Source organism: Archocentrus centrarchus, unplaced genomic scaffold (genome assembly GCF_007364275.1).
Source record: "Archocentrus centrarchus isolate MPI-CPG fArcCen1 unplaced genomic scaffold, fArcCen1 scaffold_33_ctg1, whole genome shotgun sequence".
Lineage (NCBI taxonomy): Eukaryota > Metazoa > Chordata > Actinopteri > Cichliformes > Cichlidae > Archocentrus > Archocentrus centrarchus.
This window is the reverse complement of record NW_022060261.1, coordinates 1,694,922-1,707,504: the sequence shown is the minus strand read 5'-3', so window position 1 is coordinate 1,707,504 and position 12,583 is coordinate 1,694,922. Positions and strand designations below refer to the sequence as shown.

At 43.5% G+C, this 12,583-nt stretch overlaps 1 protein-coding gene across 1 annotated transcript; it reads left to right on the top strand.

Moving 5' to 3' along the window:
* The first annotated feature begins 1,179 nt into the window (after positions 1-1,179).
* LOC115776527 (matrix remodeling-associated protein 8-like) lies at positions 1,180-9,049 on the top strand. The gene is made up of 4 exons (XM_030724245.1): positions 1,180-1,249; positions 2,143-2,505; positions 2,844-3,203; positions 8,877-9,049. Exons 1-4 carry the CDS (start codon positions 1,180-1,182, stop codon positions 9,047-9,049), a joined length of 966 nt encoding a protein of 321 aa, XP_030580105.1.
* Positions 9,050-12,583: the final 3,534 nt, after the last annotated feature.

Below are 12,583 nucleotides of genomic sequence, written 5' to 3'. Positions count from 1 at the left end.
AACAGGGACAAAAATCCATCCATCCGTCCATCCATCCATCCATCCATCTATCATCCATCCATCCATCCATCCATCCATCCATCCATCTTCCACTTCTCCTTTTCAGGGTTGCTGAGTAATGCAGTAACAAATATGTAACTGAATAAACCTGACACTATTAGAGAAAATATGGTATTCATGAGGTGAGAAAGCAGCAATATTAAAGCAAACAAATCAAAAATAATAAAATAATACCCCCCCCCCAACATCAGACAGTAGTGAGCTTCTCTGACTCATCGACCTCCAGAGTAAATCAGCACAGGTGCCTCTCAGCCAGCACATTAACAGCAGACTGACAGCCTCAGGTACAATGATGGACGGCTTTTTGAGATGAATTGAGGGTAAAAATGTAGAATCCTGCAAAATATTTGACACAATCCTGTTTTTTTCTTCTTATTCTGATCTATTACTAAGTGTTGATATTATTTAAATCTGTTAAAATATAGTGTGCACTAAAATGTTTTTATAGTAGCAGCAAGGCTGCAGCCATTATGTGGTGCAGTCTAAATGTAATGGTTTTGATCTGTATTTGTCCTTCAGCAGCCACCATAGCTCCCTTTATACAGGTGGTGTGGGAGGGGTCAGAAAACAGCTGATTGCAGTCTGTTACCTGCTGGTGTTTCTACCCTTTTCCTTCTCTAACAGCATTCAGAGCCTTTTTAGTCACTTCATTTCTCTGAATCGACCTGCTGAGCACAGAGAAGTTTTTCATATTTGTATATATATATTCATGCAGTTGTGGTATTATAGTTCAAAGTGTATTTTTTTCTCAACTCTGTGTTGTTGCTAAAGCTTGATACAAAGTTTTCATATCAAAATATGTGAAATTTGAGAATGATTTATTGCAATGTGACATTACTAGCGTGAACAGAGGTGAGAGACAGGCTTTAAATCCACTGCAGTAATGAGTAATGTCAAACAGGTGTGATGGGAAACAGTCCAGGGGCAGCAGTAGAGACTCCGCCTCCAGGCGGGGCAGAGACAGGTAGGCAGCCAGCCTCCATCTCCACTCCACCATGGCAGGAAGCAGCTGCTGAAACTCTGAGACTTTCAGGTCAGTCCAGTGACATTTGAAACGCAGCTGTTCTGGGACAGTCACGCCATCTTTTGGACACTTGTCACAATATTAGATGAAGTGAAATGTCTGCTGTAACGTCTGCGTCTCTCTGCTGGGTTTTACTCTCCGTCTGCCTCCTCTCTGTCTCTGCAGGTGAGATTCAACTTGATTTACATCCAACAGGATTTTCTAATTCATAAAACAATATCTCAGGACTTTTTTCATATTCATGATTTAAAATGTGTGTTTAACTGGGCTGTATGACCTTCCAGGTCTCACCCCATTTAAAGAGTTAAAGCTGAGACTAGAACTGATCTGGGGCCTGTTCTTGTTCCAGAGCAGGTTCAGTGAAAACTATGATTGTGTTACCCCTGAGATGAGGGTCTCTGCCACAAAGAGAGCTGAGTCAGGTAACAGCAGAAACCTGTCCTGCTTCACGCGGTTCATTTCCTCATACCTGCAGCTCATGTCAAAGTTCATATCAGAGCAGATCTGGTATCTGCTCATCTGCAGACGTTCACGCCTTTGAAACTCTGATTCAATCACTTCTTGCATAACAGTCATCAGGTAACTGACTCTGACTCTGCAGTCGTATATTAAAGCCTTACAGACCCCGCTGCACGCTGTCATTGAATGCCTTCAAAATAGATTTTGAAAAGCAGCAGAACAGATATTTCAGATTTGAATTTGGTGCAAGATTCCAGCTTAGTCCTTCATTATCACTCTGAGTGCAGCAGGAAAGGCTGCTGTAACTTCTATATCTGCTGAGCTTTGTCTCTGCCTCCTGTTTGTCTCTGCAGGGGACATTTATTAGGATTTATTAGCTGGCATGAAAAACTTAAAAAACACAAGCGACCGAATATTCACTGTGAGCAATAACGCACAAACAGCCTGATCACTTTTAGAAGCTGTGTGCTGTTGTGTGCCACAGCAGTGGTGTAGAACAGGCTGGAGAGTTAATTAAGACCACACATGACTTCATTCACTGATTTTAGTTTGCACATATAAACTGTATATGTACTGCTCTGTGTTGTTGCCTCTTTCAGACCAGAAAAACATCATAGCTGTGCCGGGACAGACTGTCACGCTGCCGTGTCGAGCTCCCAACAACAACTATCCCGTCTTAGTCGTAGAGTGGAGCCGAGCGGACCTGGAGACAGAATATGTCCTTTTTTACCGAGACGAGAAGCTCGATCCAGAAGAGCAGCATCCGTCTTTTAAGGACCGGGTGGATCTGCAGGACAGACGGATGAAGGATGGAGACGCGTCTTTGGTTCTGAAGGACGTGGCGGTTAATGACACCGGAACATACGAGTGTCACGTCGTTCAGAGAGGAACAAACCGCAGGACGAGAGCCAGTCTGGATGGTGACCCCATCAGCACCATTTACCTGAGTGTTGTTGCTCCAGGTGAGTCATCCATCCATCCCAGGGGCTGCCAGCCTATCACATGCCTGAGAAGATGTTTTTCTGTTAAATGTAATAGAGGTGCAAAGCTTTGGTCCTTGTGTTTGTACCTTTTACTTTGGTGCCCACAGAAAAATGCAGCCTGTAGAGCAGAACTAGGCAACATCTTTTCTTCTCAGATGGTCACACTAAGTTAGATAAAATAAGCAATGGACCACATGTTGAACGACAAGATGAAACATGGTACATATAGTGACCAGAAATGATGAATTATGTTTTTAGTGGCTGCTGTGGTGAGCAGTTATGCCTTTAACCTCTCTGCTCTGTGTTTCCTCTTTCAGAGCAGAAAAACATCACAGCTAAATCTGGACAGAACGTCACTCTCACATGTCGAGCTCCAAATCACATCCTCATACCGGGCGTGGAGTGGAGCAGACGTGATCTGGAGACACAATATGTCCTTTGGTACTGGGAAAAGCAGTTTGTTCCATATTACCAGCATCCATCCTTTAAGAACCGGGTGGGTCTGCAGGACAGACACATGAAGGATGGAGACCTGTCTTTGGTTCTGAACAATGTGACGGCTGCTGATAACGGAACCTACGAGTGCTGCATCTCTCAGGAAGTCAGAGACGGTAGAAAGTCGATCGTTTTCAAGTCTGAGCCCATCAGCATCATCCACCTGAAGGTTCTTTCACCAGGTAAGTTGGTCAAATTCAGTTTGGCTCAGTCCAGTTCTGATCTGATGAAGATGAATGTTTATGGCAGGTGTAAAAAGGAGCTGAAGCTGCTTCCTGGTTGTTGATGTTTGTTTCTAAAGATGTTGTTGATGAGACTTTGTAGAAAGCAGCTGGTCTGAGTGATGTGATCAGAGTGCAGTAGATAATGTCTGACAGCAGTTTGAAGAGGAAATGGATTCTGTTCTGTTCTTCACTCATCACCTACCTGACAGCTGACACCTCACACCTGTTTCTACCTGCAGGTCCAGGAGGAGGAACCACAGAGGATGGAGGGAAGAGGGATCGATTTATCGGTCTGCTAGTTTTTCTTGTGCTTTCTTTTGTTTCTTGTGCAATTTTGATAAAATACAATAAAAAGACTGAAAGGACAAAGGCAGAAGCAGAAAAAAGCAGTACCCCCCCGCCGAGCAGCAAGTCGAAACGCTCCGTGCGTCCCAGTCATTCTGTCTTCCGTGGAAGAAAGACAGATGTTGTGAAGACACACAGAAGCTCACGTTGATGGGATCCAGCAGCCCACGGTCACCTGTAGATGACTCTAGGTGTTTTTCTTGGATTTCCTGGATCTGTGGGATTGGACGTGGTTAGTTTGCACACAGATAAATCAGCATCTTTGTGTTCTAAATGAGAAGACATACACACACCTGTTGTGGTTATTTTCCTCATGAAAAATGCAGGGATTAAAACAATCATTTAAAATATTTCTAGCACAGTTGGGATGATTTTCCTTTGGGGACAAACTAGAACCTCTTTGGAGGCACCAAACTTTTTTTTTTCCTTTTTTTTTTTTTTTTACAAGTAGGAAAACAAAGATTCCTGCTTTAGGAACTTTTAAATGCTTCTTTTCTTTCTTTGTCATCAGTTTTCAGAACAGCTTTCCTGTTTGTTTCTCTGTGGATTTATTTGTTAATGTTGGAACAAAGGGATTGAAATGAAGGAATTGAAGGTTAAAGATAACAGGTTCTCCATCAGGTGCAGCTGCTGCTGTTTTCTAAGCTCAGTGAGGCCTTTTAAGCTTTTACTGCAAGTTTCTTTGTTGTGTTTGTTCATTATCAATAAAGTTTGAATGTGTCTATGGAGACACTGACTCACAATGAAAACTACACTTTCATGAAGCTTTACTTTTTTAATGTACTTTCATCTATTCCAAAAACCTGCTTCACTGTGAGGAGATCCAGTCTCATCCAGCTGGTTTGAACAATGGTGGCAGAAGATGACGTGGCCGGAGGAAACACTGGTACTAAAATTGCCGCTCACAGTTGGGCGACTGTGGCTCAGGAGGTAGAGGAGGCCCGCTACTAATCTGAAGGTTGGTGATTGGATCCCTGACAAGTTGAAGTGTCCTTGGGCAGGATACTGAACCCCACGTCACCCCAACACATCCATTGGTGTGTGAACATCAGGTTAGAGGTATGATGGGTGAATAAGGCTTGTAGTAAGAAGGCGCTTTGTGTGCTCGGATTGAGTAGAAAAGCTCTAAGGTGCAGTCGGCTGAGTGACCTGGAATCACTTTGTTAGAGGGGTGCAGCTTTCTGAAGGTTTTTCAAAGTGTTCTTTGGAACTTCTACCTGAACATGTTCAGAGCTTGATTCGAGCTCTTCAGTGGCTTCTTAACTCTGGCAAACTGTATAAATCATTCAAGGACAAAAGAGGCACCTAACTCCAGGGATAAACCAGTGTCGTGTCTAACAGACAACTTTGCAAAGAACCAAATTTAAATATTTGTGAGAACTGAGGAAGCCTTTAGGAAACAGTCCAGTCACACTGTTTTTAAGCTCCAAAGATACTGTGACCTGGATGACTGAGAACCTACACCAACATTGGAGTGCTTCATTTCACACCTCACATTTCTTCTGCAGAATCCATGAAAAATAATCAAACACAAACAGTTTAACAGGCTTAAAATAGTATTTTTGTTCCTGCACAGGCTGATTCCATAAAAGCTGCTACTGTAGCTGAAAACCTGGCATATCTCAGCACGGTGTGCGGTGTGTCCTGCGTTGACGCCGCTGCACAGGCACACAAGCATAAATGCTGCAAACAGTGTCGCCACTGCTGTGGGCTGCATCATGGGCTCCACATTCATTATGGCAGAAATATAAATGAAGCTTTGGAGCAGAAAATATGAAGCTTTGGAGCAGAAAACTGTAACAATTTTACGCTCAGACTTCTTTGTTAACACACAGTCCCTTTCATGAGGATACGACACACTTGTAATGATTGGATCACTGCTTTGCCTCCACACCTTACATGTTCTGTCAGGTCCAGCTGTAACTCCTCTGATCCAGCTCAGACTTTGTTCTTTCATTTTTAGCACATTTTACTTAAAGCCTTTTTATCACATGATCATCTGCCTCAGATAAAAACATTTCAGGTGGAAATAAAAAGAACAGGTTTGAAATGATAACACCCTGCTGATAAAAACTAATCTGGTTACGTTGTTAACACACATGGCCGGCTCTCAGGAAGTCAGACGACCTTTAGATTCATACAGATTCGAATCTTTAAAGGGTTTAAAGTAGAAAAAAGGTTCTGCAGATATTTCCATTAGAACAGAAATAGGATCTGAAAATGCTGAGCATTAGAACTCCTGAACAGGTCTCACTGGCTCTGACTAACATCATACAGCAACAGTGAAAAAGATTCTGCTATTGTGTCAGTAAAGGAAAATTTTTTCTTCTGTTTTTATTTTTAGTCAAACTGCTTCCTGTTCTAGTGATCCCGCATGGAAAGAGCATTTTCTCTACAGGTGCTGGTCATAAAATTAAAATATAAAGTTGATTTATTTCAGTAATTCCATTCAAAAAGTGAGACTTGTATATAATATTCATTCGTTACACACAGACTGATATATTTCAAATGTTTTTTTCTTCTTTATTTTGCTAATTATAATTGAATGAAAACCCCAAATTCAGTTTCTCAGAAAATTAAAATATTACTTAAGACCAATACAAAAAAAGGATTTTTAGAAATGTTGGCCGTCTCTGTTCAAGAGCGGCTCGACACGAGGACTGCGACAGCTGAAACCATGTCTGCATACGTCTGTGCGTGGTGGTTCTTGAAGCTCTGACTCCAGCTGCAGTCCACTCTTTGTGAGTGGACTGCAGTTATCCCTGTTGTTGTACACTTTTTTCTACCACATCTTTTTCTTCCCTTCACCTCTCTATTAATGTGCTTGGACACAGAGCTCTGTGAACAGCAGCCTCTTTAGCAATGACCTTTTTGTCTCGCCCTCCTTGCGTAAGGGGTCAAAGGTCGTCTTTTGGACAACTGTCAAGTTAGCAGTCTTCCCCATGACTGTGTAGCCTACAGAACTAGACTGAGAGTCCATTTAAAGGCGTTTGCAGGTGTTTGAGTTAATTAGCTGATTAGAGTGTGGCACCAGGTGTCTTCAATATTGAACCTTTTCACAATATTCAAATTTTCTGAGATACTGAATTTGGGGTTTTCATTAGTGGTCAGTTATAATCATCAAAATTAAAAGCAATAAACATTTGAAATATATCAGTCTGTGTGTAATGAATGAATATAATATACAAGTTTCACGTTTTGAATAGAATTACTGAAATAAATCAACTTTTTCATGATATTCTAATTTGATGACCAGCACCTGTATCTGTCCATGAAATGTCTCATGGTGGCCAAATGAAAAGTTAGGGGTACATTGTTCCAGGATCAATAACACATAAAATGTTAGTTGCTAATTGTTTAAATAATTTCCAAGTTTCTTCTTGTGGGGACAAATCTGCAGCTTGATTATAATACCCCGATGTGGCCAATAGGAGGCAGCAGAATTCAACTGTGGCTCTGGGTTATTTAATAAACACTTGGTATTAAAAGCAGAGCTGGCGATGCGCCTGCTCTCCGTCGCAGCTCCAGCCTGTTACAGTAACATCTGTAACCACTGGGGGGCGATCAGGTGCAAGAACAGCTCACTTCATTTCCTGCACTGGGCTGGACACAAACATCATTTCTTTGTTGATTCTAATTATCAGCTACTGAATTATGAAGCTTAAAAAAAATGATGTTTAAAGAATCTGATGGTAATCATCTCCACACTCGGCAGTTTATTCAAATTAATGAATGGCTTTAAAGTCAGACCTGAAAGAAATAGAACTGATTTTATGCATAAAACTGAAAAAAAAAAATGCAGGAAAATAACACCATGGGAATTATTATTATTAATTATTAAGCTCTGACTTGTTGCTTTTAGAAAGTGAATCACAAACAAGAAGAAATTAAAGAACATCATTAATATAACCACAGAACACACCCACCAGGGCCCAGCTTTAATAGAAAGTCTCCAGACAGGATTCAAACCCTGGACCTTCTTGCTTTGAGGCTCTAACCATCGCTCCACTGTAGCACCACTAAATGTCATAAAAAGTTTTTTGTGTGTTTAAACCTGTTTACTTCTACTGTGAAGTTGGACGTTTGAATTTGGGAGGCCTTGAAGACCGACTCACGTTTGGAGCTGGAACTGCAGTTTTTGGTACTTTCAGGATCAGCTTCCCGTTTGAGAGCACACTCGCACACACACACACACACACACGCATGCGCACACACACAGTTTCACTTCTCTTCCTCCAACAGAAGCAGTGAGGTGTGTCAGTTTGTATCTGTCACGTTTAAAAGCTGCCCTATAGCACAGCTTTATACAACACTACAATTTCAGAATCAGAGAGTGAAGCAGGAGGAGGAAGCTGATGTGTTTGCTGATGAAATGACACGTTCAAACACCACAGTGACGAGTCTGCACGTTGATAACACCAAAAGGACACTAACAGAAAAAGGCTGCTCATTTGTGCTGTAGCGACAACCAGGTTGAAAACAATTTCAGACTGCAAGCTGGTTAAGAGACTGTGAGATTTTTGACAGGTCTCAGCGACAACAGCTAACACAGCCCGTGATTCAGGAGCTTGTAGAAGGAGCTTTGGCAGCAGTAACTGGAAGTAACTGTTTGCTGTGCGACTTTCAGTCTCACACGGTTGTGGAGGAATGCTCTCCTTTACAGCATTGCTTCAGTTCATGGACGTTTGCAGGCATTTGTTAATGCACAGCTTTCTTAAGATCCCAGCACAGCATTTTAGTCAGGTTGAGGTCTGGACTGTGACTGGGACCAGTGTCCTGTTGTAAAAGGCATAGGAAATAATTAAAAGGCCTTCAGTACACCACCACTTTGAAGCAGAACCCACTTAATTAGAATTTACCCCCATAATGATTCGCAGTATCCAAACAGAGGTTGCTCTGCTGAAGAACGCTTCAGGTGGTACACAGTCATAAAGTAAACTAAAACATAATATGAGGTATCATGTGAACAAAAATGTGTGCATAATTGAATCTGAGGCCTCAGGCGTAATATGAAAGTAACTATAACAGGTCTCATCCCCAAGCTAATGACCTAAAGCTCACAGGGTTCATCAATCCAGTGTATGTGACCCCTATAGTTATTAATAGTCCTGGTGTCTGTGCAGAGATTAGCAGCATACAGGGATCATAAAAAGGAAAAAATACCACATTGTGGATGTTCCTCATAAACTCGTCCTTGGTCTGATTTTCCTGTGACTCTATAAAGACAGAGTGGCCCTTGAACAAAGCCCACATAACTTCCTTCCTGCTTTTTGCCCTTTTGTTTAGGTGCGAGAGACGTACATGTGGAGTCTGACAGGAACGCCCATCTGGAGTGTCACGGTCCTGAAAATGCCAAACTCGTACTGCTAGAGTGGAAGAGACGGGATCTGCTGTCAGATGGATACGTCTTCTTCTATCAGGATGATCGTCTGCATAAAAGCTTCCAGCATCCGGTTTAAAGGTCGAGTGAGGCTGAGAGATCCGCAGGTGACAAATGGGGACATGTCCATCGTTGTGTACAGCACCACCATTAATGACACTGGAACATATGGGTGTCGTATCATCACAGGAGACACAGGAAACAGTTGCACCACTACCCATAAAATCAGGCTGAAGGTTGCTGCTCCAGGTGAGTGAGCAGAGTTCAGTGTGTCTGTGATCAGAGGTGAAGTTGATGTTTGTACCAGTAATGTCAAAGTAAAATTTCCTTCAGTGTTTTGGATCCATTGAGAAGCTTTTGGCAAGTTCCACGAGCTCTACCTACCCGTTGCCTTGGTGTTTGGTGAAGGTAAAATTTGATGTTGAAATGGCACGGCAAGCATACTGGCAACTTCTGTTGAACATTTCACCTGAGGGGTGTGTGTGTGTGTGTGTGTGTGTGTGTGTGTGTGTGTGTGTGTGTGTGTGTGTGTGTGTGTGTGTGTGTGTGTGTGTGTGTGTGTGTGTGTGTGTGCCCTAGCCTGCTGTGACTCTGTGACCCACTGGGTGTGGCTTCCTCTCTCAGGTGCCACCCCCTTTGGTGCAGCAGACTCAGGCCGTAACAGCTGATTGACGTCAATTTGTTATGCAGGAATCTGTTCAGCTGCCATTTAAAGCAGCTGTGTGTGTCTCTGTGTGCGTCTCTGTGTGCGTCTCTGTGTGTGTCTCTGTGTGTCTCTGTGTGTGCTGCTGGAGACTGATTCCTGGTTTAAAGACTTCTGAGTCCTGCCACTGAGACAGCTCTCCTGTCTGGGCCCATCTGTGCTGCTGAAGGCCAGTGCTGCACGCTGTCCTTGGTGCTGAAACTTCTGAACTGAACAAAGACCTCCAGATGATGGTCTGCCCCCCTCTGTGCGGACAGCTTCTCTCCTGATCCTGTAAAAACACGACTGAGCAGCAGCCCTGTGTCTGTGGTCATCAGTAAAATACCTGCAGGGTGCTGGGAGGCACGTGGACCCCCTCACACTGTGCTTTCATCACGAGTCATCACTCATTCATTACTGCTGTGACCACTCATGCTGTGTTCACAGAACCAGTGGAGCGATGGAGCTCAGAGAGTGTAGCCAGGACTCACAGCCTTCATGCTGACCTTTGGTATTTTTTAGTCTCACTAAGAGCACAAAGGTAACATGAAGAGATGTCTGAACTAAAATGTGTGTTTCACGGTGAATAAGGGCGCAGCCATAGAAACAGTGAGACAACACTTCAATTCAATTCAGTTTTATTTATATAGCGCCAAATCACAACAAACTGTCGCCTCAAGGCGCTTTGTATTGTGGGTAAAGACCCTACAATAATACAGAGAAAACCCAACAGTCAAAACGACCCCCTATGAGCAGCACTTGGTGACAGTGGGAAGGAAAAACTCCCTTTTAACAGGAAGAAACCTCCAGCAGAACCAGGCTCAGGGAGGGGCAGTCATCTGCTGCGACCGGTTGGGCTGAGGGGAGAGAAAGACATGCTGTGGAAGAGAGCCAGAGATTAATATCAATTAATGATTAAATGCAGAGTGGAGTATAAACAAAGTAAATAAGGTGAATGAGAAACAATGCATTATGTGAACCCCCCAGCAGACTAGGCCTATAGCAGCATAACTAAGGGATGGTTCAGGGTCACCTGATCCAGCCCTAACTATAAGCTTTATCATTAAAGATAAACATGTCCGTTCCCCCCGACCTCTGACTGTGGTTGCACCATGAGCAACAGCTTTGCCTCCACATTTGAAATGTAAAACAGGCTTATCACAATAAATGCAACTGTATTCCACTATAATCCAGGTGTGACCCACCATGATCCAGCCATGACCCACTATAATCCCGCGGTAAACCACTATGATTCAGCTGTGATCCATTATAATCCAACTGTAATCCACAATAATCCAGCTGTGACCTACTATAATCCAGTTGTGACCCACGGTGATTCAGCTGTGACCCACTATGATCCATCTGTGACCCACTATAATCCAGCCGTGACCCGCAATAATCCAGCTGTTATCCAAGATAATGCAGCTGTGACCCACTATGATCCAGCTGTAATCCACTATAATCCAGCTGTGACCCACTATAATCCATCTGTGACCCACTATAATCCAGTTGTGACCCACGATGATTCAGCTGTGACCCACTATGATCCATCTGTGACCCACTATAATCCAGCCGTGACCCACAATAATCCAGTTGTTATCCAAGATAATGCAGCCGTGACCCACTATGATCCAGCTGTAATCCAGTATAATCCAGCTGTGACCCACTATAATCCAGCTGTGACCTACTATAATCCAGTTGTGACCCACGATGATTCAGCTGTGACCCACTATAATCCAGCTGTAACCCGCAATAATCTAGCTGTAATGCAAGATAATGCACCTGTGACCCACTATGATCCAGCTGTAATCCACTATAATCCAGCTGTGACCCACTATAATTCAACTGTGACCCACTATGATCCAGCCATGACCTACTATAATCCAGCTGTAAACCACTATGATTCATCTGTGACCCACTATAATCCACCTGTAATCCACAATAATCCAGCTGTGTCCCACTATAATCCAGTTGTGACCCACTATTATCCAGCTGTGTCCCACTATAATCCAGCTGTGACCCACTATAATCCAGCTGTGACCCACTATAATCCAGCTGTAATCCAAGATAATACAGCTGTGCCCCACTATGATCCAGCTGTAATCCACAATAATCCAAATGTGTCACACTATGATCCAGCTTTGACCCACTATAATTCAATCGTGTTCCAGTATTCCAGTTCCAGTATGCTTCTTGCTCCAGCCTCTGACGGGGACGGTCGCATTCTATCTCTGTCCCTGCCCTCCCTATCTTTCCTGCTTGCTGCTTGCTGTGAGAGCGTCTCTTGCACACTGTTCGAATAAGAATAAGATTGAGAGCAATATGGATTTGGCAAACTGGGCCTTCAAGACCATTGATCGAATTTTTTCCACTATGAGATCTGGGAAAGGGGAGCCTGCGTGTCCGAGTGGAACAGACCCGGTTGGATACGTCATCGATTCTTGGAGCTCGTGGAGACCTGTGTGCTTCTCGGCCCTCGAGGTGGAAGACGTGGAAGACGCTTACATATTTGGCTATCTGGTAGCAGTATCTTTTCTGTTTGGGCTCAGAGGATACCTGATTTACCGAGAAATCAAGAAAACCTGGACGGCAGTTCGACATCTGCAGAGGCTGCCGACCCAGGTGGATGGGCTGACCAGAACCGTACAGACTCAGACTCAAAGCCTGATGAACCTGAGCCGTAGACTTGGGGAGTAGCAGGTGAGAGGGGTTCGATCTGGAGATAAGGTACGGTTCTGCACAGTGAGGACGGTAACTAATGAATTTGGATTATTGGATTTATTGAATGGTTTCCCAGTGAGACTGAAGGCTGTTGAAAAAAACAAGCAGCCTGTTCCAAAACAACATCTGTATTATCAGAATTCGGCTCCCTAGCCGGCCTTGGCTGGCAATCATATCTCTCCAGAGCTATGCGTGACGGCCGCCCTCCCC

Bases quoted from the DNA above. Each gene is read 5' to 3' on its own strand.
- LOC115776527 (XM_030724245.1), top strand. From the start codon at position 1,180: ATGTCTGCTGTAACGTCTGCGTCTCTCTGCTGGGTTTTACTCTCCGTC. The intron at 1,250-2,142 runs GTGAGATTCAAC...TGCCTCTTTCAG, and splicing joins CCTCCTCTCTGTCTCTGCAG to ACCAGAAAAACATCATAGCT. The intron at 3,204-8,876 runs GTAAGTTGGTCA...CCTTTTGTTTAG, and splicing joins CCTGAAGGTTCTTTCACCAG to GTGCGAGAGACGTACATGTG.